Source organism: Pygoscelis adeliae, unplaced genomic scaffold (genome assembly GCF_000699105.1).
Source record: "Pygoscelis adeliae isolate BGI_AS28 unplaced genomic scaffold, ASM69910v1 Scaffold101, whole genome shotgun sequence".
In the NCBI taxonomy this organism is placed as follows: domain Eukaryota; kingdom Metazoa; phylum Chordata; class Aves; order Sphenisciformes; family Spheniscidae; genus Pygoscelis; species Pygoscelis adeliae.
Window position 1 is genome coordinate 5,291,048 of NW_008824238.1, and position 24,897 is coordinate 5,315,944.

A 24,897-nucleotide genomic window follows, 5' to 3' on the forward strand; every position below is an offset into this window, starting at 1 on the left:
CAATGTCCCAGTGCTAGGATTGCTTCATTAAGTTTATGCTACATAGACATAATTATGCAGGAGCTAAGAATAGCTCATCTAATTGAAAATAATGATTATAGAGAAAGAACGGGTTTGATTACTGTTACTAAGCAAGCACATACCGCACAACCATTCATGAACTGCATGGAACACATATGGGATTATATGGTGTATTTGTTTTGATTAACAGTTTCTTTCCCCCATCCTGAGTACAAGTCAAAGGTGTTACTGCTTATTTGCTCATCATCTTTTTTCTCAGAGACCTAGAGGGACCTGCAAGAAGGCAGCATGAGCTGATATTTGTCCAGTAAATTATGACAAGCTAAGCTTTGAAATAACATTCAACATTTATCCCCGCACACATTTTAGGGAGGATGTAACTTAAATAAATCTTCTCCAGGCACCACAGATGAAACTGTCTATGTGGTTTTTTTATGTCTGTGTTTATACTAGTACCCTACGGGATTAAACATCCTTTTAGAAATGCAAAGTCTGCCATACTGTTAATCTCTTGGTGCTCATTCTGGTTAATGCTAACATTTAATTCTTGCTTTGTCTAAAATACATAGAACTCTTCTTTATTCCTTGAAAATAAAACTGAACTTTTACAGCAAAGTTGTTGAAAGTTTTCATTTATTTGATTGCTCTTGATTAGTATCACCAGGCACACAGGATAAAAGTTGCTGCTGTCCTCTTAACTAATTTTTTTCTTACTTAAGTGTCAGTTTTCTACTAGAAAGTTACGAGAAAATTCCTGAAATCATGAAATTTAATATATCTGGTTTAGAATTGTTATTAATATCTCTAGAGGCTCAAAAAACTCTGCCGGTTTGCCATGTTTAGCTTCCCCTCCGTTCTAATGAACCATTTCATAGCTCTAAGCTATGTGCTAATGCTGTAGAGGCACAGAGAGATCACTGCCATCAGGAATTTTTAAACAGATGACTGTTTAATAAATGAAGTCGGGAGGGAAGACGGGACAAGCAGTGATGCAATCCTGCAGCAACACAACTATCAATTTGCACAGTCTGGAATCAGAGGCACTTGCACAAGCTGTTCTTGAGGCTTTTTAAGAAATGGCAGAAAGAAAGAAGTAGAAGCAGAGAGCAGGTTACTTTACAAAAGTATTCCAAGCTGTTGTCTTGACTTCAGAAAAGTTGCCTTTTCAGATTGTTTTGGATTTGAAATTCAGTGAGTTACAAGAATTGAAAACTGTTAAGTCGCCATTTATACAAAAGACTATTGAAGCATTGAACACATTTTCCATCCCGTTCCTTTCCAACATGGTCTGATTGTGGAAGACATTTCTCATTTTTTTGGGCCAACATACCTCAATTTTGCCCTTCAAAAAATTTTATATGGCACCCAGCGTTGAACATTAACTTTGAAATGTTGTAAAGGTAATAGCATTCCACAGTCCCCTTGAACACCATGTATCCTGGTCTCACAGACCCCCTATTTAGGAGTCAGTGTGGTGACCCAGTCTGACCTTCTGTACACATTCTGGTAACGTGGATTAAAATCATAATCCTAGGTTTTGGTCAGATACTATTTTTTTCTAGTTAGAAAATTTAATTATAAGCTTGGGCTGTAAATTGTGCACCTACAAGTAAATGTGATACAAGGCTGAGCAGGGCTGAAGAACTGAGAGGACGAATGTGTTGATTCTGAAATACTTCGACTGATTTGCAGTTACTCACAGCAAGTGGGCATAAGAGTGCACTATACAGTATAGTCTATGGTAGCTGAGGACAGTAGTCCTTTGCTCTCACATTATTGATGCAACTCATAAAAGACTCCTCTGCATATAAACTGTTTTCTACTCTGTACAGAACTGCACATGCAAGAGCTAAAGCTGATGCTGCGGATCAGGCTGCTCAGGCTGCTCGCCAGGAATGTGATATTGCAAGAGCAGTTGCCAGAGAACTTTCACCAAATTTCTACCAACCAGGTAATTACAGATTGGGTTTTTTGTGGCTAGTTTTTTTTTCTTGCAGTGAAAGGGTTCTGTGTTAAGTTAAAAAGTTGATTTCATTTTGAACGTTGTCATTTATACAGAAACAATAGTCATGTGTAGGTAATGAAGAGTGTACGTTGCTCAAGGAGATTTTGTTTTCATTTTTTAATCATTTGGTGACTATTGCTTTGTATCAACACAGTTGAGTGTCAAAAAGTCAGTATCAAGCATACAACTTTGCCTCAAATTAATAGCTTCTTCAAGACGGTGTCAGAGACAGACTTCAGAGAACGTAAATCAACAGAGATTTGAGTTATTTCTAGAGTGTGTTTATTAGGGGAAAGTTCCTTAGCTTTTTTACTGTCCAGGGGAATTCTTGACAGTCTTGGTTAGCTAAGGCCTGAGTTCTGGAGAAATCTTTACCATTACACATACATAAACTGTGGGGGAATCTTCTGTTATGCCTGTGGTGCTCTGTGGAATATTAGTCCCATACTCAATATATCACAGAATTAATCTGTGTCACCTATATCAACATTGCAACTCATTTTTACCTGTCACATGGTTTGGAAAGTTGCTATAAAAAGAAGCAAAGTGGTTTTTGCTTTGTTTTTCTGGTGTCTTTCCATGAGGTTGATATTTTTGTGTACAGCTTTTTAGCTTAAGATTGAATAGATAAAATGGAACTCCACTTGCCAATTTAATGTATTTTCATAAGTCTGTCCTTTCTTTCACCTGTCAAATGAGTTGAGTCATATCTTGTTATTACTTTTCAAGGACTTGCCTGCACTTGTATGCTAATATAGATTATAGCTCTGGGATTCATTTTCACTTACCTTCATCTTCTGCACATCCTTGTTTCAGACACAAACCCCTTTATCCTTAAATGTACCCATATGGTGGATGCAGGCTAATATCATGACCCGGAAAATCAAAGAACAGCAACATATTCTAACAATCCACCTATTTCCTTCAATTTTTAGTATAAATGACCACTATATATAACTTGTTACTAAATCATTGCTGTCAGTTAGCTTAAAGAATACTTGTTTTCTTCTTTATTTCTAAGTATTTAGTTGTAGAGAGCAATCTGTGTATTTTGGGGTTGGGAGGGTTTGGGCGCTCTTTTTATTTGTTTAGTGCATAAGTCAAGGGCTGGTGACCTCACGCAGGTTAGAATCTCCATTCCCCTTATCAGTCTTGCAGCCTTTCTTTGTACCCATCCTGATATAAATTCATCCTTCTTGAATATGGCTGTCCAGAACTGCAGGTAAAGCTCAACAGAACTGTTTCCAGCTAGTAAGACTTTACTAGCTTTAAAATTGTATCAATACGTACCTTTCACTGTTGGAAATGACCTCAGTGCAACCTCTCCTGTGGACTTACATTAGTGGCCCATACTTACTCCTATGATACCAAAGTTTCTTTCTTTTTTCATTATTTCATTCTGCCATCAGCTGATGAACTCCCAATTTATAGCAGCAGTTCATCTTATCGGTCATAAGTTAAGAAGTCGTAAGCTTAGCCATGCAAAGAACTATTAACAGGGACCCTGTCAAAGGAAAACTTGATAGAGAATAGAAGTAAGAGGGAATTAAAGCATTTGGAATGAAAGTATTTCAAAGCTGTCAAATCCTTGAAATAAAGAAATGGCTAGAGTACTTGAGACAAAATGCAAACATCTGATGGTGTGAAATTTGACACCAAGAAATCCCCCAGATCAAGAATTTGTTAGGTGTCTTTTTTTTTACTTCCTGCCACAGGATATGAAATAGCATTGCTGTCAAATTGGCTGAGATTTGGGGAGAGAAGGTGCGGGATTCTTATTTTCCTCTCATTTAAAACTTCTATTCCAATTGCAGAAGGGAAGAGTTTGTATCCCTTCCCCAAATGCAGCTGTGTATGTGTACAGTGATTAACAAAACATTTCTCAAAGTCTACTTACTCTATTCTTTGTGTGGAAATGTCTTATCAGTTAGCCGGCTACCCTTCAAAAGATAAATACCTCTTTTGGAGTCTAAATTTTAAATTTCCTCGTTATTTTCAAGATGGCTAAATACAGCGTATTTGTACACATTTGAAAAAAAATTGCTATTCCCATTGCTTAAGTAACTTTAAGATGCCAAGATGTTAACTAAATTTCAATTATCCCACATAAGCTGCAGCAGAACACCGGTTTCATACTTCATTGTGATCCTTTCAAATACTGTCATGTCAGAGATACTTTCCATCCTCAGTGTTCACAATGCCTTTTTCAGATACATTCTTTCTGAGTGGTACCAGTTAACCCTGAGACTCACCTGTACACATACTTGCTTATTTAAGTATTTCCCAAGTGTCGTGCCATGAGTTACTGGACAATGTTACCAATAGCTTTTGTCATTTATGGTAATAAAATAGATAAATATTTTTAAGTATTTACGTTCACTCACACAAACAGCAGTAAATATCTGCTTTTCAAATAGCATTTTTCGTATGTTTGAATGAAAACAAGGTAACCATTATTGCTTCCTAATAGCAACTTCTCGTTTTTCTTCTGTTGCTTGAGCTTTTTATTTTTACACTACCTTTATGAGTTTCTGTTAGTGCTACTAAAAGGTAATGATAAGTATTGTATCCCAGTCTCTGAAACTGTAGTTAAGAGAAAGCCTTCCATTGTGCTAAATTGTCTTGAAAATAGGTTATTGTGGGAAAGTGTGATTTTTCTCTCATTGCTTGAACTGCTTAGTACAGTAGGCAAGCATGCTGTCAGCAACAAATAAATGTATGTAGTATATCAACAAGTCTCTTGAAAGAAAGAGAGAGAAAAAAAAAGTAAAGTACAAATACCTCTCTGTAAACAACAGTTAAGTGGTTTTTTTCTGTCTTAATGAGTGATCTCTGCATTACCTGTGGCCTAAGTCCATTTAAATATTTGAAAATCTTTTGATACAGCTCTTAAATTTCAGATTCTTAAAAAGCAACCTTCTGGGCCATACAGCCTAGTATTACACACAATTTATAATTGCAGTGAATATTCATCACTCATTGTACCATGACAGTTCTTACTTCCCAATTACTTTCTCTCACGTTTCAATTTCGTGTTCATTAAGACATTCGTCAGAAGCTGCCAAGAGGTTCTAGCTTTGTAATGTAGTTTAAAAGGAGATTGAAAGGAGAACAAAGCAGAAGGAAGCAAAGTAGCATTCAGCGGGGGAGAATAATAATGTCAGTCTGAATCATGAATATTGAGGTGCCGTAGAAATCTTGAGATTTAGCTTTCCCAGTAATTGATTACCTTAATATTTGCATATAAGGAAAGCAAGTATGATGGAAAAGGTCAGTGCCATGGTGTAAGGTCTTATAAGGTTACAGGGAGCTGTTTTCCCTGAGCTTGTTCACACTAGTCTCAGGCAAGACCCTGCTTCAACATTTGCTGTAGCAGAGATTTGGCTAGTGATTAATAGCTATGAGGATGGTGTATCTTTGCAGAGCCCTACCCACAATGCTATGCATTTTGTAGATTTAACAAATGTTGCAGTCTTTATAGAGGCCATACTTTACAGGCCTTTTTATCACCAAATAAAAAGAATTTTGAGAAATCCCAGCTCTGTTTGTTTCCTCCAGGCATCACTAAACTTGTAGATGTGTCAGAAGAGAGCATACCAGGACAGGAAACAAATGAAACCTGAGTCATATCCTTATTCAAGGGAGTCATCCAAGGACAGTTTGAGATTGTCTTTGCTTAGAGAAAAACAATAAAAGCTGTTTTGTGTCTCTTGTTAAAACAGAGAAGAGCAAATGACTAATGGGAGTGCTGTATCAAAGGTGTAACAGAAAAAAAAAAGCTTTTGACACCCGGTAAAAAGGGGGAATATTGTTCTATGCTTGCACAAGGTTAATGGATGCTTTGACTTACCCATTCATTCTAAATTCTAGAGGCCATCTCTAGGATATAGTCTTTTAAACTACCAGGAGGTAAGCTAAAGTATGGACTTGCACAGGCTGGACAGCTGAGCCATAATTCTCTGCGTGCATATATATCCTGCAGCAAATGGATACTGCTCTTTCATTCAGTTTGAATGAGTAACATTTGATTAAATGAAAGAGGGGTAAAACTACTTTGCTGCAGGGTAAGAACAGTCTGGGCACTTTACCATGGAGCAATTAAGGTCTGGAGGTTCAGATCTGGGTTGTTTTATGGCAGATTATTTGTCAGGCCAACCAGCTGCCAGGCGAACATGCATGGCTCACCAGAACAATTAATCCAGCCTTTGACCTCCTAAACAAGGCAAGAGAGAAATCAAGGAGCAGTTTATCAATTAACGCTCTCTAAAGAGATGGACAGGATTTCTTTAGGTGAAATATATGAGCAGAGAACAAAGATTTTCTAATGAATAAGAATTTGTCATTTTTTACCAGCATTTTTTCCTGTAACATCCGATTACTGTTACAGCATCAGTATTAACATGCTGAACATCACTTGTTTCAGAAATAAGCATTTTAAGCCTATGATAAGGCAATTTCTAATGGCCTCTAATGTCTTAAAGAGCAACTGTGTTTTCCATTCCCTTTTGACCAGTAGTGGATGTCTATAGCCTTGGAAGAAAACACATCCTTCCCATCTTCCTCCTCTCTGCCACCTCCACCTCCTCCAGTTCACAAAATGCAAACTCCATATGGACAGGAAAGAGAGATATCTGCCTGATGCTAATTAACTGGAATGTACTGGCTAAATGCATGTGGACCAGGCCAGATATTTTTATTTAAAAAGCCAACTACAATGAGCGTTTTGCCTGATTAGAGTTACCAGCCATGCCGTCAGTTTGTGCCTTAAAGCATACGGAAGCTCACTAGTTATTCTTAGTCATACGAGAGCCTGTTCATTTTCTGAAATTACTTGACATACAGCTTCATCATCCTCACACAACTGTTGTCGGGATTCTTGCTATGGCATCTTTTCTCTACGGTTTATTGCTTCCGTCCTCTTTCTGCACAACTCTGGAGAAGCCAGAGCCTATAGAAATATCCTAAGGCACTACTGTTGTATCTAGTAATCAAAGAAAGAAGGTGCATAAGAAGAAAAGGTGTCAGTTTCAAGCTTTATTCTTGTTCTCCCCTTTCTTTTTATAACTCTTGTCATACCAGTCTTCACAACTTGACTTCCAAATTTATCACCAGTCTCGCCAAGCCCTAGGTACAGATGCTCCCACCCTTCCACATCTTCCCTTTTGCCCAGTGTGAGGCTCATCCAGCTTGCTGGCAGTCTGCACCCATCCTGCCCCACTGCCATACGCACATGCTGGCTCAACCCACTCCCCAACATTCCTGAATGCATCTGGGACAAGAGAGCGTGCTTGGGAGAAGGCAAAGGAATGAGAAGTTGCAAAGGAGTAGCCTTAATTCTTCAGGATGCTTTCTCAATCTCTCCAAGATACTTTTGAGTCACATAATCAAATGATTTGCTTAGGAAAAAATGCACATAATTAGTTTTGAGCAAATTAACTTTTAAAACTAATAACAGAGAACCCGTTTCCTGTAGGGAGATAAAGCTGTTACAATCACTGTAATTTTCACAGGCTTCAATTAAGTACTGAGCTAGTTAATTTGCATCTAGATACAACTTGTGGTTGCCTACTAAAGGCTACAGGATCTGACTACAAAGCTAGCTAGATAGCCAGGCAACTAGCCTGGACTAGTTTCAGTGCTGTCTCGGCTATGTTGCTATCTTGAAGTAGCTTCTTGAATTCTAGCCTAGGTATACCTATCTGAGCTGCCACCATGTCAGTGTTAATTACAGGTATAATCTGAGAGAAAGAGGTCAGTGCTACCTTAGAGTTTTAATTGCCTCCTTTCTCGTGTTCAAAAGTATTCATTTGCTCCCAGAAAGACCCATGCCTTCCAGGACACAGAACCTGCCCACTGTTCACCTGATCCAGTAAATTTCTATATTGGTCTGTTGCAGTGTCCATCAGCCAAGGACAAGATGAAGTAGGGTCTATCATATGGGAGTATTATCACAGTGTCTACATTTCCATTATAAATCCTATTTATAACTGCATCACAAATATTTGTTCCATGTTGAAATTCAGCTAACAAGGTCTGTACTGTGAGAACTTTCCGTACAGTGCTAATTTTCAATAGAGTATGCTGATTTATTTTGAAAGGATTTTATTATACTAGTGAAGGCTTAAATTATGTTGAAAAAGGTTAGGTTTCTCATGTTATTTTTTTAACATGTGATATGGGTTACATTAGCACATCTCTACAGCTGTGCTGGTTACAGTGCCTTGTACTACTTGTCCATAAGCAGTTAATGCTTGCTGTGGGCTTTTTTGCTGTTGTTTTTATAGGAAATGGGGAACGAGGGATGTATTCCAGAGGAAAGGGTAGAACATTAGAGAAAAATAATCTTCGCGGCTGCATTCTACGTTTGTCAAGGCCAGAGAAATAGATGGCTAATATACACGGCATTTTATTCCAAGAAAATCTGCAAGACTTAAGGCTTACGTAGACGTATAGAGAGTGTAGAGAGAGATCTGAAAAAGAAAGATGTTATTCAGATTATAGACCTGAGTAGTGCAGAGTAATGTAGTATTGTTCAGTATGATGTAGAAGATCGTGCTGAGAAGTTGGAGGAGATGACAATTTCTACCTGTTGGTCTTGTAACAGTTATTCAGTTAGATCATAATCTGAACGGGAGTCAAACCTGGAACTGAAACACAGCCAGCATGGAACTGGAAGTTGAATTTTTTTGTATGGTGAGATTAAACAGCATGAAGATTGTAAAAAGAGAAGGTAGAAGGACCAAGAACAGAGTAATCTGAGATTATCTTCCTTGAAAGTATAGTTAAAAAGTGAAAGAAAAATGGGGGGGAAATAGAAGGATGAATCACAGAAGTTAACAGAGGAGAATTGTTCCAGAAGAGAATGGCCAGCTGTGTCAAAGGAGGATGAGAATAGAGTACTGATACTGAGATATCACTAAGAAATCAGCAGAGTATCCTCAAAATGTATCAGATGAAGAGCAGAAGGTATTTTGTCAGGGGCAATTGCCAAACTGTGAAGAGTATGGGATAGATTGGGAGAAGAGGAGCAGCAAATGGATATTGCAAACTTAGAAATTAGAAATGAAAACTTGGAGCGCAGAGGTGAAGGGGGAGAAATGACGCTGTGTGAGGTCAGAATGGTAAGTGGCATGATGAGAGGTTTCTCTTAAAATACAAAAGATCAAGAATATGTTGGGAAAGAAGCCAGAATAGGATGGAAGACTAAGCAGATCACATGCCCTCGTTTTACCAGAATTAAATTGATTGTTGTATTTCTATAGTTCTGGCTTTTGCAGTGCAGCAGTTAGTTCTGTTAGCCAAGTTCAGACTCTTAAGCTTCTTAATTGATTCCATTGCTAGATATAAGAAATTAATTTTTCTAGAAGTGCGATGCAGCTTAATGAAAACTGTTCCTGAATATTGAAAAATGCTGGATTAACCCTCTACCTTCCAAGAAAAATCATAAACCCATATAATTTTAAAAGCAGTAAATTTTGGGTCTTTTTAATTTACTTGTGCTTTTGCATCTTTCAAGTTCATAATTTCAAGTGTTTTTTCTATAAACACAAGGGGATAAAGGAAACTTCTAAAAAAATGAAGTCCAATGTTACCATATAATGATGAATCCCTTTGAAATATCTGGAGTTTAAGTAAAGGCAGTAAAGCATATCTAAATCTGTGACTAGAATCAGTGGAGTCTAAAACTGTCTAGTTATTTCCATGTTCCTTTGCCCATCTGAATCATTCAAATGTAATTTCGGTTGTTTGGTGACATACATATATTTCATGCCTTCCCAGTATCGAGCCTTGTTGGCACATATTCCACAGGCGTAAGCAGTGCTGACATCTAGAACCCAAGCCCTGGGTGCATATCCTAGGGTCTGCTTTTTTTTTTTGAGTGGTAGAGTGGAAAGGTGTTCAGAGAAAAACAGTGTAGGCACTGCTTCTTTGACAAATAAGGATTTTAAAAGAGCCAAAAGTTAGAGGGCTTTGGCAACAACTTCATTTGGTTATTAAATTTACTAAAGAGCAATACCACTGTATTGAAAAGCATCTGACATCTGTGAATGATAATTTTCTCCTCCTCCTAAAATCTCTAAATCATGTAATTTTGTGGTTGTTTCAAGTTGCTTGTGGAAGTGGTTGCAGTTTTATTCTGAAGCTGTTTGATCCATATCAGCGGAGCAACTACTATAATTTCAGTAATTTCTAATATCTATGTAAACCTGCATATGTGGACAGATGGACCAGGAGCTTGTGGGTTGGTTTGTGTAAGAAATTTTGTTTAAAATTGTTCTCAGTCTATGATATCAAATTCTGCAAAGACAATCAAATGCAAGGAAGAAAAAACTGCTGCTTCCTCCATACTTGTATGTGGCCCAAGAGGCGATGTATCTGATACAACTTTGACGGTCTATTACCGGTCTCTCACTGGGAACTGGGATGCTTATGTTAAAAGTTTTGATGTGGAATAGAAAGGCAAACCCATGAGTGCTATGCAAGAGGAGAGAATATACTAAGAGAACAATGAACAATAAATATTAAAAGCCATAAGTATTCTGTTTTTAGTGTAAAGCATGACTGCCAAACTAGTTTCAGTTTTGATCCTGAACTTCATCAAATAGAATGTATTTTCCTGTTTAGCTAAAAGACAAGACATGACACTTACTAATCTATAATGTTTTCAAAAGGAGAATCAAATGTGTTTAGATAGTTTTCCTGTCTGATTCCAATAGGAATATTAGAGGTTGATGATGAGGAAAAAAAAAAAAGGAAGTGAAAAATGGAGTAGAAAAATAGTAGACAGAAGCCTACTAAAATGACAAGGAATTTGGTAGTCATCTCATCTGAGTCTTCACTAATGACTAGCCAAATATCATGGGTGATGTGTTGCATATTTGTATAATATGGTGAACAGCATTTTATTTAAATCAGCAGGTAATAGTAAAGTGGTGTGTTGCAAACACAAGCCGGAACTGAGAAAAACAAAGTTCTCAATAACATTCCACATATAGCTGAAAGTAAGTGCTGCCATTTACAGCAGTGATCACTCACCAAATGCAAGCTAGTTCGCAGAATTGTCAGACCCAGTAGTTAAACTGAGGACAGAGACTTGCTCCTCAGAAGTGCTACGAGAAGTCCTTAAGAGCTGACAGACTTCGCCAGTTGGAGATGAGATGTGAACCTGCTCCTGGTGAGGTCAGTTGCCAAACTCCCATGGAGCAGGATGATAGCCATGCACTTGAAATGTGATACGGCAGGAGAAGCAGCTAATTCTCTGCCAGGCTGTATATACAGAAGCAGCATGTCATGAAGAAGGGTAATGGTCCCTTCTCTGCATAATCCCAGTGACACTGAATCTAAAATATTGTGTCTAACTTTGGACATCGTCATATCAGAAAGATGCGGACGTGCTGGGAGAAGTGTAAAGAAGTATGGATTCTACTGGGTAAAGGCAGCTATTATGCCACATTAACAGTCTCTTTATATATATACAATTCATCTTTTCAGAGAATATGCAGTTGTGATGAGAACAGAATTATAGCCTTTCACTTCTGGCCATCCTTTACGATAGATATAAAGGAGCTTAAAGAACATTACTGCTGCAGTTATCATTTGCTAAATTTTCCAGTGGATTTTTTTCTAGTTTACAGAAAAATGTTCCCATGATCAGAGGTTCATGTACTGTTCTTAATAATAGCAGTAGAACATCCATTGACGCTAGGCTTCAGTCTCCCTCATGCCCCAGTGCAGCTCGGCTGAAGTAAAGTAGGCTTTAGATTTTCTGTGAAAAAGCTAAAAGCTTACCTTCTCAGTTATCTCATATTAAGCAGCCTGCAGGCTTAGAAGCATTCAAGTAGATTATAGTACATGTGTTATTTAGCCGGGAGCATTCACATTAAATACAATGCATGTATATTATCTAGCCTGGAAAAAATGAAGCCTGTCCTATATACAAGAGCCATATGCAACACCATATGATCTTGCAGATATTTTTTGAAGTTCTGTCAGTATTCATCAACAGAGGGTTAGGGTAAGTAAAGCAAGCCGTAATTAAGATTGCTGGTCGTGAGCAATTTCTGTGTCCGTAAGCTGATGGCTGCATGGCACTCACAGGGCCGTCTATCATGTAGGGTAAATCTGCTACATTTTTCTGATGGTAATGAATCCAAAAGAACAAGGGCCTACACCCTGTAATCTACTATGCAGATACAATTACAAATCTTGTACCCTGTTTCACAAATGTCACGGCTACTTTAGTCACCTATTAAAGCAGTCACAGAAGTGGAGCAGAGATTGGATTTACAGTCAGAATAAATATATTCTGCTTAGTGCTGACTGCAGGCAGTTTTTGAGATTCATTAGCCTATTCTTTCCTGCCTGAAGGCAGATCTTTCAGGGTGTGTATGTCTACTCTATAATGATGCATTTAGAAACCTTTTGAGGAAGAAAATCTTACTTTTAGGGGTTCTTTTATCCTTAATGATTTTAAATTATTTGTTGGAGAATACAAAAAATGAAAAATACACAAATACAGTTTATGTATTATATTCAGGTATGTTAACGGTAGGACGACTCAATTTCAGATTTGGAGGAACTGATTGGAAGGGAGAGAAGAGGCGGTCTGGTTTTCGTACAGATAGGAATTGCACTAACATCCCTGTTTTCTCATCCTACTGCTAGACTCACAAGTTTGTGATGTTGCATATGATTTGGATCATTTGGTCGAAGTCCGTTTCCTTTTTTGTTCTCATTGCTGTTGCTAGCATCTCCAGTTTGCGTGCTTGAGTAGATGTTTTAATATTTCAAGAAGTTTCTTGCAGCGCTGTGAGATAACACAATGCCATATACTTTTCAACAAATACCTGTGTGAAATGCAGAGAGGCTAGCAGTAAAGTAGTCAATTCACAGGCCACACCGATAGCTCTCTTGTGCTGTGTAAACATCAGAGCAGAGTAAACACAGAGGCGTTAAGAACTAGCCTTGGGTTTGGCCAAAGTGTATGCATGTCCCTGTATGTGTGGCTAGTAAATAAGTAACTCAGCACTCTTGATCTTTGTCTAGTCCATTACAGGAAGTGTTTGATGTGTGTTTTGAGAAGGCCCCGTCATTTTCATTGATGTCAAAACCCGGAAAATAAAGTACTGGCAGATATTTTAAAGATGGTAGATAAGTATTCTAGCAAAACTACTTGGAAGTTGTTTATGATATGGCACAAAACTGCTTCCTGAGCAGAGATAAAGAAAGTAGTTGAGAGGGCAAACTTGATACACAAGAATTTGTATGTTTGGGGTTCTTCTGCACGAGACACTTAATAAGCAATTTCTACCAGCGATTACCTATTGTAGGTGCTTATCTTTACTTAGCAAGAGGGAAGGTTGCGTTTAAGGCTGCATTAAAACCTGCTTGTATTCAGTGATGCTACCTTTTAAAGTTAGTCCTAGGTGGAAGATTTGTGTATTCTAACTTTCACATCGCTGAATGATGATGTGGCTTTGTCAGGTTGTGGCAATAATATCACACTATCTGCTCTCGCTGTCTTATATTTTTAGGTCATGTCAGTAGTACATGGTTTGAAGGACAGCAGGCTGCCAGATCAAATCACAACAGTTCCATAAAATAAATACATGTAGGCATCATTCTCCATGACATTCATGGATCTAGTGAGTGAGTAACTGTTGGCACGTGCTAGTTTCAGTGTTGCCTCCAGCGCAGTAGGAGAAGAAAGGCTACCAGGAGTAGTGCTTAAGGAAGCAGCAATGCTAACAGCAGATTGAGAAGCCCTAGAAGTCTAAGCTGGAGAAAATTTCAGTGAAGGGAAGGTATTTTCAAGGGGGGATGGGGAGGAAATGAGGAGTTGGGACTAAGAGTGAATTAAGAAAGATTACAAAGCATCCCAAAGGGTAAACATTATATTTTAGAGTTTTTTTGGATTATGCAAAACATGGTCTTCTCCCTCTTGTTTACCTTGTAGTTTGCTTTCCTAGGCAGCCTTGGTACTTCCATGCTAGTGGTAGTAAGTCCAGAAAGAAAAGAAAGTATTGTAAGGCAGCCAAATGGAATTTAAAAATCAATCCAGGCAAGACTTTTGATTTGCCCCTTAATAGGGAAACTGTTCACTAGTGTTTAGAATGTTGATCATGCCCCACCAAAATGCAGTTGCCATCAGAGGCTAAAACTTAAAGCAGGCATCCAGACTTGAGTTTCTTTTAAATCTCACCAGATAGTGTCAAGAATCCCTTCCATTTCAATTCTTCTTTCTCTTTTGTGACATGCTTTATTTTTGAACTTTAGCAAATGTGTGGGGTTTTTTTTCTGTAAAGCATTCTCAAGCACAGTTAAGGAGAGCCATTATTCCAGCTGGCATAACCAACTTTAGATGCAGCCAAAACAGGGCAACAGGGCCTACTTATGTCATTTTGAATTAAGGAATTATTAAATATATGCATCACTAGAAGTAGGGCATTTCTTTCTAGGGAAATCCCACCTCCAACTTGGCAATCAAGTCAGGTTCCCACTTACTGTCTGGGGGCCAGAAATCTTACATACCTTGCTGCACATTGACCCAACTATGAAGTAGCTGCACCGTTCCATGTCCTATTGCTGGGACACTATATCCATCAGAAGGGTACTGCAGGCATCTGGGGTGATAACTTCTTAAACTACCATATCTAAGTCAGGCAGAAATGATCTTTCAGAGCCCTATGCCTCTTTAAGCACCTTGCATTATATCCATCAATTTCTCTATGGCTATAATCCTCACCCCTTAATTTCCAGCCCCATTCAGTCCCAGTTCAGTCTGCCAAGATGGCAGACAGGGCTGCCAAACATTACTAAAACCATAACCATATCTCTGCTCTGCTTTCATCAACACATTTTACACATGACATTGCACAGCTCTCCATTCATTTGGGCTGAATTCAAGCCAGCAGCCTAGCAGTTAAAAGCTTTTTTTTCCCCTATTATCAGTATAACCTTCAGAAAAAATAAGAATAAAGCAGAGGAAGTACTAATGACATTAGTTATAGTTCTTCCCCCCCCTACACATCTCCACAATGAAGCAATAGTAAAAAAACCTGTCTTTCTAAAATTTACTGAATATAGTTATTTGCAGTTTCGTAATGACTCATTGAATCACTTATTTTAGCAGACTGATAAACGATTTTTATTTCCTTCACCTACAGTTACCGTCCTGAGTGCTGAGAAATTATTATAAAATAGATGTCCTATCCTGAAAAATCCTAACATAAGAGCATTTTGGATGCTTGCAGGAAAAAAGATCCCATATTAATTGATATTAATGGGTCACCAGGCTTTCCACGTTTTATTAATGTTCATCAGAATAGCAAATAAATCTTATTATGAAAGCATAAATATTGTTGCCAACAGTGATACTTTAGAGAACCATTGATCACATCAGAAGATAACAAACCAGATGGTTTTCACCGGCTTATTTATTGAACATTATATAGAAATGTATAGTACCAACACCAAACTACATCTTTTCCTTTTTTAGTACAATGCATTTAAACACAAAAGACTTCAACTTTTGCTTCAACAATATCGTGCCCTGGATTTGTACTAGGATATAACGTGCGGTAATAAACTTACTCATCATTTACTATTTCCTTCTCCTGATCTTTGAATTCTGATTCAGTAGACAGTTCTAAGCTTCTCCAGGAAGATGACATTTATGAAGATATGTGACAAGCTTACAGCCGAGGTGCTGTGTTGGCTTTTGATTACTCAGAAGACTTGCACTCCATTCCTAGATTTGACAAAGGCTTCCTGTGCAACTTTAGGCTATTACTTTACCAAAGATTTAGCAAATCTTTGAGCATGACAGTGCTTTACTGACAACTGACCACTGAATTCAGAGAGATTATTCAGATGAAGCATGCATTTTGGGTCATGATTTCCCTGTTTTAGCTCCCCCATCTGTAAAATGGGCTATTGGTATAACCTTTTTGCTATCTTTTGTATTGTACTTAGATTGTGAACTTCTCAGAGCAGGAATTCTCTCTTTTTTATAGAAGTGTTCAGTAGTTTAGTAAAAAGGTGCCTCTAATCTTGGAAGGTTTGCATATAGACTGCAATGTCCTGATTGAGCATATAGCTTTGATTGTGTCACCATTACCCCACAGACAATTGGTAAACCTTGCAGTGAAGATTTCCGCTAACAATGCATGAGTAAACAAAATTAGGGAGTGAAGTATCTACTTCATGGGTGGAATTTATCTATAGGTGCAACATAAATTTTCTTGTAATCACAAAATTATAATGTCATTTGTTACCTGGGTTGCTCTTTATACAGCACTATATATTTGATAACTCTTTATGTAGCACTAAAGATAGTTAGGTTACATCACATAATGTGTACTCAAGTTTAAAAAGCAGAAATAAGTGCATGCTTACCTAATAATTACTTCTAATACACTTTGAATTTGAATCACATCGTTTCAGCATCAACAGTACTTTAAATATTATATTCTATAAATATTATATTCTAGAGCCTGCATTAGTGGCATTGCAATCTTTTTTTGCTTTCAAAAGACTAATAAAATTGTAATATGAAATGCTTGTTTTTCCTGAATTGTAAAAATGGTAAGGCTGTGGGGACAAAAGAGTGGAAGAAGTATCATGAAGAAATTATAAGATGTTTATAAAATTATTGATAAAGTTGGGAGGGGGGGTCATAAGGAGAAGCTGTTGGGTTTTGTTTTTTTCTTTTTTACTGTAAAATTGCACAGAGTAAGAGCCTAAATGCTAATTCCATATATTAAGAAGGGGGTTTTGCCATGTTTTTCATTTTCCTCTGAAAAACAGAGAGGACATGTCTGAAGAACAAAATCGGTCTCTACAGTAAAGAACATGTCAACCTCTAGGTTTTAAATATAGTTTTGCAAGTTATGATGACCTAATTAAGCATAGTCTCATTGGTAATGCCAGGTAATTCCCAAATTAGCATTTTTGCACAGGGTATATTATTACAGCACCTTCCATCCAAATCACTTTTAACTGATTTAAAGGTTGTGGCTGGGCCTTCACAAATTGGAGGGGCGTAAGGGGAAGGAGAAGCCTCACTTCTTGTGCAGCAGCCAACCAGTTTACAACTGGGAGTACCGATCCACCATGGGGACCGGAGACACGCAGGTGACAAGGCTTCTAGAGTCCTACAGCCTATACTTACCTATAGGGACTTACAGGAACCTACTTCAGTCACGTACGAGTCCAGGGCTGCAGGAATAGGCATCTTCTGTCACAGTATGGTGAGAGGCTCTCATCTGTATTGCATAGTGTCTCAAGCTTAGCTCAGAGAAACCTACTCTCCCAAAAATTTTTTGCTGCTCCCAGAGAGTGGAGCTCCTAGTGGAGTCCTAGTGGAGTTTCTCACAACATTCCCTCTAAGAAGGAATGCATCTGGCACTGTGAAAATGTTTCCTGTGGAAATTGTTTGTTGATATCAATAGAATTCCCTGTCTTAAACAATTTTGGTTCAAGGAAAAGCTTTTAAACCTGAGTGTCCACTGCATACTTTCTTTTTACATGTGGAGCAAGTAAGATGTTACAACGTGTCCAAGGTCGTACAGGAGTACATGGAAAGTTGCAAAAGAGTAGGATGCAGTGGATTAATTCTTAAAGAAAATAGTACTATACAGAATTAAAATGTACTAGAATATAGTATATTTTAGTTTACATAGTACTATTTTTAATCCAATATTCTAGTATATTTTAATTCTGTAAATTACTAACTACTCTGTTACTTTATAATATTAGAAAACTACAGAAGTGTTCTTGTATTACTTAAAAATGCATTATCCTGCAGTCCTGCCACAAAACATAAGAATTTTTTATTTGGTTTATGTGTTACTACAGAAGTCCTTTTTGCCAGTTAAAAGAAGTATTAACTTAATAATTTTGAGAATATAGAAATCATTATACCAAAATGAGGCAAAAGCTCATTAAATTATGGAAATGAGATTTATGGCAGGTTACTCGGTTATGCGTATTGACTATGGAATTCAGAATTGCTCCTTGAAGGATCACTATCCCTGCTGTAAGGAATCCTTTGGCACTTCCTGAGCTCATCCTCATTCAGTCCCACCCTTTTCCTATATCATCATCTTTTCTCTTTCACAAAGAGGCCAAAATACGTGAAACTGGCTGGATTGAATAGGCAGGAATATGACCTGAAGCTCATGTATATAAAGATATATCTACACCTTTTTCCTCACTGTCCTAGGTGCGTTCTGCAGTCCGTCTCAAGCTTCAGATTTCATCCTCAGCTGATAAGGCACAAGGTCTCTTCTTAGCCTTCTTGGGAAACACTGGCTGCGTTTACAGTGTCCTGCAAGGTGACACTTTCAGACACTGCTTGAGCCACAATTCTGAAAAACAGCCTCGTTCTGCCAATGTGTATACCTCACTAGGCCATGGAGGAAAGCATGTGGCTGTCACCTCTCTGAAAATGCTGTGGCAGAACCAGGGCACCCTTCTATTCTCATTTACAGGGCTGGCCATGCTGTCACATCACTTACTGGAGCCCTTCCAGGAGGAAGGACATGTTACACAAGAACTCCACAAGAAATTCTAGATTTAGAACAACTATGAGTGTGCAACCAAACCAAAGCTTCCCTCACCCCACAGCCATCAATGAAATGCTGTTCAAGCAGACCAGCAGACAGTATGAGACTCTACATGCATACATCGCACACATCCACACAGTCCTTTGGTTTTCAGAGGCTATTCCCCCCAAATACTGGCTAACTCACATTTTAATGGTGCCATCTAGCTGCTGGCATCACAACAGCTGTGTGAGCCAAAACCGCCCCATGGCTGACCTTCAGCCATCAAAGGTGCATCAATTTTGAACTAACGGTAGCAGGGCCAGCGTGTCATCATAATAAAATACACAGGTTCATCCACAAAGAAAGCTTATCTTCACTTGGTTAGAAAACATTTCTTGGTTCTGCTTTCCAGACCAGGTTCTCCTTAGGCACTCAGACATATCATGTCTAGGAACATATCTACTGGTTGCTTGAACTGCAAACTGAAGAACAGAACTCCGTGTTTATTTCCTAGACAGATAATCCTACCTTATCTTCTTCCCACCCTCAAATCCTATTCTCTTCCTCATTAAGACCAGGCAGCTGAGAAATCTTGTAGGATCAGATGTTAGTGACTCCCTTTCCAAATTCCCTTGGCCCTGGTTCCTTTAAACTCATGCTGTAGAGTGCTGTTATGATGAAGAAAAAGGACTCTGTTGCCCATGTCTGTAGTGTTAGATAATGCCTTTAACAAAGGGGACAAGGTAAGTCCTGACGAGTATTCTTAGTCCTCAGAAGGGAGTGGGAACAGTGTTCTTGCTGCTTGGAGTCAGCGGTTCTGCATAATCTGATTGTAGTGAATACAGTGAACAGACGTAAAAAAAGTCCTTGGACAATCTCCAAAGCTAACTTCAGCATAGAGCCAAGAATTTGAGTGTTGGAAAGACCTGCCTGGCAAGACTGGAAGCAAGGGATGTATCTCTAATAGCCATATGTGATGTACTGGGGGGTGGGAGGGAGGGCTGCTGTGTTATGTTAAGGCAATTGCTGAATGTCTGGTCAGACACCCTCAGACGTTACTTGGATGCAGATGGCTACAGCTTTCTCTGGTGGGGCTCAGTGTCACTTAGCATCAAATATTGCCAAATACCCAGTAAAATATGGCATTTTTAGCCTGTTGACACTTAACTTCTTTGGGAAGCTCCAGTTAAAGATGAAATTTTTGTTTTGGTTTAAGTTTTTCACTCTACCACTCTCTCGTGGAGACATGGGCAGCCGAGACCTGGCTCCCTTCTTGTTTCAGAAATTCCAACACAGTTTGGAGGTCTCAGGAGGAGATAGAGTCCCTCTGGCCAGCCTTGGGAGGCTTTTAGCTGATCGTAGGAAACAGTGGAGAGGGATGACATTCCTGAGGCCCAGATGTGTTCCTTATGAAAGTGCCTTCAGTCCGTCAAGTGCCGTCAGATATTAGTAAAAGTCGTATCTTTACATATATTGGGCTGTGTCACAGGCTGTGAATTTTCTAGATAGGTGAGGAACAGATCAGGTGCCATTTGAGCAGCATTGTAAAGCTGAAGAGATGGTATTCCAATTGGGATGCTTTCACCGCAGCAGTCATAAGGAGCAAGCTAATGTGAATGTGAACGTGTCCATAATAAACAATCATTGCAATTTGACAGCTCCACGGCTTGGGCTTAAAGGTTAGGCAGAGCTCTTTTAGCTATCATTTTCTCTTTACACCCCTAATTATATCCCATGTGAAAAGAGAAGAAAACCAAAGTTTATTCATGTTAAAACCCTCAACATTACCTTATGCATCTCAGCAAAGATGGAAGGAAATCCCCTACATGATGGAGAATTCTGTGAATGGTGATCGTAACTAACTTTATATATGGCAACTTTTAATTTCTGTTGTGCTGCCTTTCCCTTTTACCAGGAAGATTATAAAAAGCCATAAGAACCAAGCCTCTAGTCCTCTCCCTCTGCGCAGGCTTAACTCCTCAAAGCTTCCTCCTCAAATGTCATTTGAGAACAAATCCTGGCTTGTCTACGTCCAGCCTTCTTTCTCAACAGCTCCCTATTTCCACCCCTGGTTTTCAGAGATGCCAAAAACATTATGATTTTCCTGCTCAAAAGACATTGCATGCCAAGTAATTCTTCTTCTCAGCAATACTTACTTTCCAGATGACTCAGTAACGTCCGAAATCTTCATGCTGCTCTTCCTTTCCTCTCATCTTAGCACTGTGTAGTGATGCATATGCTTCTGGCATCTGTAAAAACACTGTATCTGCCTAACACAGCTAGAGCCGCCTTTAAACTCAAAAGCAGAAAAATGCATGCAGACATTCTTCTCTGGGCACAGAATTTCTCTATGACATAAAACACAGATAAGCCTCACTTACAGAAGGTAAAAAAAACCAAAGGAAAGTAGGGGTGCTAGCAAAGATAGAAATGGAGAAACAGTTGCAATGTGTTTGGCAGAAGCTGTTATTGGACATACAGGAAGATCGTTGCAGTTCTTTGTTCACAGAGCTCCCCAGCTTCTGACTGCACCTGACCCTGGAATCTGGGATGTCGCCTCTAGGAAGAAAAACAGAAAATGCTGCCCACAATACAGACAGATTTACAACAATTTTGTTTCTTCAACAGAGTGTTTGCTCAAGTCTTAACATTGAACTGTTAAATCAGACAACCAAATCCTGGAGCAAAGCATCTCAGCCAGCTTGTCTTTATGTAAACAGCTGCACAGAAATGCACCTTGATAAGTGAGTCCTAGTGGTGAATGTGCTCATGGGTGTTTAGGTAGGATTTGGGGGGGAGGATATTCTTCATACTGGCTGCTCTGTATTTCCCTAGTGAACGTGAGAGAATTTGTCTTCCTAGCTTCTAAGCAGAATTGTGTTACCCACTAGAGTGGTTAACCTGGATCTTCATATGGTAACTGATCAGATTAAGAAGACAAAGCCAGTGTGTGAGAGTTCAAGGCACATATATATGTATATAAGACAAGCTAACATGCACACAAAGGGGAGAAAAAAAGTGATTCAAGCCCTATTTCCTGTAGGTTATAAGGGCAGAAGAGACGTTTCATTCTGATGGTTAATTACTTCCATGTCAAACAGATACTATGATCATGAGGGTAGAAGTTAAATAGATTAGGGTAATTAAGCAAAACATACCTCAAAACATGCCTCTCAGAAAAAGGAAGAATGATAGATAAGTAAGGTAAGTCGGTCTTCAGTCTCTCAGGCTTCACTCAGAGACAATTTATGTCCTATGACCCTTTGCAAAGCTGAAGATATAAAGTGACTGAACCAAATTAGTAAGTAGTCCCAACAATTACCAAAAAGTACAGTAACTTCAACTACTGAGTGATTTAGAGTAAATCACTACGGATGTCAGTGAATTTTTGGTAACACCCGCCAGCATTTTAGCAAGGCTGTCCAGTCTGACGTCGCAATGCAATAGTTTTACTGTGAAGTCTTATTTTTGTTTTAATCATAATATTTCTATTACACTATTTTTCAGGCCCTGATTATATCAAACAAAAATTTCAAGAAGGAATGGAGGTGAAAGAAAAACCTGAAGAAAAAGTTCAGGAAAAACCACCTACCCCAAAAGAGTCACCTCACTTTTATCGAAAAGGTACTACACCCCCTCGAACCCCAGAAGCAAGTCCAAGGCATAGTCCTCCTCTTTCTTCTGAGCCTTCTCCTTCAAAACAACTGAAAAGGCAAAGCTCCACTTCTGGGGCAAGACTCAGTCAAGAAAAAAAGCTTTTAGCCACAGAGAATATAACACCCACGATTAACAAGCCTTTATATTCAAAAGCACCAATGAAGGAGGAAGTAGCTGTGAAACACCAGTCAAAGTTTTCAGCCCATCACAATCCCATCAGCACAGAGAATGGGGAGCTGCATGGCCACTACCATGGCTATTATGTAAAAATCAATCCAACAGTGCTTCCACAGGAGCTCGGGGAAGAAGATGAGTATGTCAACCCACCACCATCAACACTTGCACAGATACCACCCTCACAGAAGCCAAGTCCTGCTAGATCTGGGGGTAAGCCAGATGCCAAAGAAAACAAACCTGACGCAAAAATTAAGAAACCAGAATTTGCTGCACCAAAGAACCCAGCTAATAACGAGTCACATTCAGCAGTGGAAAAAGAAGTAGAAAACAGCTCGGTGAGTACTGCAAGAAACCTTTTCACTTTCACTGCCCTTTTGCCTCCCAGTGCTGAGCTTTGCAACCTAAAGACAGGCAAAGCTCACTTCTGTCAAATCTTCATCTGGATTCAGTCTGCTAGCTAGAACCCACTACACCAGACTGGAGTGAGGAACAAATATTCCAGTCCTTTATATTATTCTTTTTGAAAACTGGGAAGGGATAGGTGATAGCCAGATACTGACAGACTTTTGAAACATGGATTCCTATTGCATTCATAAACACAAAAGTGTGTTAGTGTGTGTATGTGTATATATGTGCATTGTGTGTGCATGTAGGTACATATTTGCAGATATACATATATATATATTAGCCTCCCCCACCCCCCCCAAACAATGTTCGTTGTACTTCAGTGGATAATTGGGCAGTACTGGGAGTTACACTCATGCTCTTCCCCAAAGGTCTACTGTTAGAGACAGGATGCTGGCCTGTGGTCTGACCCAGTCCAGACAATCTCCCATTTTCATTTTCTTCTCTGTGTTGACTGTAGGCTCTAAAAACAGGCAATTTGCATCAAAATATGAACTGTTTTAAAATGCATACTTCTAACAATGCTTGCATTTTACAGTGACATGAAAAATTTTACTTTCTTTTTCATCAGGAAATGAAGAAGGAGTTTTAAAACTATACATTCAGATCAGTGTGAATCTGAATCTCATTATTATTTAGAAATAATAGATCTATCAATAGTTATGCAGAAAAGGAGAGATGACTAATAGCATTGCTATTCCATGTTAGAAGAAAAAGACGGGTTATCGAATTCAGAATCTCTGATGATGATAAAATTATTTCTGTGCCAAGAGAAACTCGGGAAAATGTTAGTTGTAGATCCTAAAGTTAATCTTTAGCCAGTGAAGAGGTCTAGATAATTGTCATAATGTTTCTTTTTTATAAGCATTGTTTCTTTGAATCATTTTTGGTACTCCAGTAGAAAAAAAACGGTGTGTCATTGTTGATGGGATAAACAGAACGACCCATTTAATGAGATCCAGATAGCCTAGCACAGATCTCAGGCAAAACAGTTGAATAATTGACACCAGACTTCATTAATAAAGAATTCAAAAATAAAGAGGTGTGAGGATTTCCAACCAACATGCATTGTAGAAGATCTTGTCAAACAAGTTTGACATCTTCAGGTGTGACAGAGGAATCATATCCTCAATCAAGAAGGTCACTTGATTTGCTTTTACACAGTTATTTATTCTGACAAGGAAGCCAGAGTAATGCAAAAACCAAATGTCACATTAAAATATTTTTTTTAAAACTGACTGATGGTTCTCAAAAAGTAATTAGCAAAACATCAGTAATTTGGTATTATTCTGGTGAGGTCATTCTTAGATTAATTCTGCTGCTGTATTTTATTAACATTCTTATTAATGACATGGAAGAGGACATAAAAGTATTACCCATGAAGTTTACAGAAGACACAGAGACCAGGAAACTGATAAATAATGAAGACAACAGATCACAAATACAAGCAGATCCAAGTCACCTGCTAAGAAAGATGCAAGTATAATTATCCATGTGCAGCACAGCAAAATGTAAGATTGTATATTGAAAGACAGTTAGTAGAGCCTGGCCATGCGGGATCGGAACTGGAAAAGGATGGTGGATCAGGAGCAAGAGAGGCAACTGAGCATGAGCTCCCAGTCTGCTGCTGTTGTTTAGAGATGTTAATATAATCCTTAGATTTATCAACAGGAAAGATTAAGCAAGGGAGTACATGGGAGTCTGTTTTATCTGGTTTTGGCACTGGTGCAACCACTTCTGGAATAAATACAGTGTCTGTAAATCAGGGATTTAAAATGAAAAAAAAACTTAAGGGAAAGTCCCATGAAGAGCTGCAAGAATGATTAAAACATCTTAGAATGAAAGATTCAAGGCAAAAAAATCTGACACATTAAATCACTTTCTGTAAGTACACTTTATAAAATAGTTTCCCAAGCTAACAGGCAAATGTGTAAGAAGGTCCAACAGCTCGACAGTTTTAGATAAAAGTTTGTTTTAAGTTGCTTTTAATGATATTAATTATATGTAACATCAGTTTTCAGATGCCGAGTTTTTGGAGCCATCACTGAATAGTTCAATAATGAGCATTTTGCCAAGTTGATA

The 24,897-nt window shown here is 38.5% G+C and overlaps 1 protein-coding gene across 4 annotated transcripts in view; it reads left to right on the plus strand.

Moving 5' to 3' along the window:
• JPH1 (junctophilin 1) overlaps positions 1-24,897 on the plus strand; it is an 81,156-nt gene that overhangs the window by 47,614 nt on the left and 8,645 nt on the right. For all 4 annotated transcript variants that reach the window (XM_009335019.1, XM_009335018.1, XM_009335020.1 and 1 more), the window contains exons 2-3: positions 1,854-1,972; positions 22,084-22,745. In XM_009335019.1, the coding sequence (XP_009333294.1) occupies positions 1,854-1,972; positions 22,084-22,745 (781 nt within the window). The remainder of the gene's footprint in view (positions 1-1,853; positions 1,973-22,083; positions 22,746-24,897) is intronic.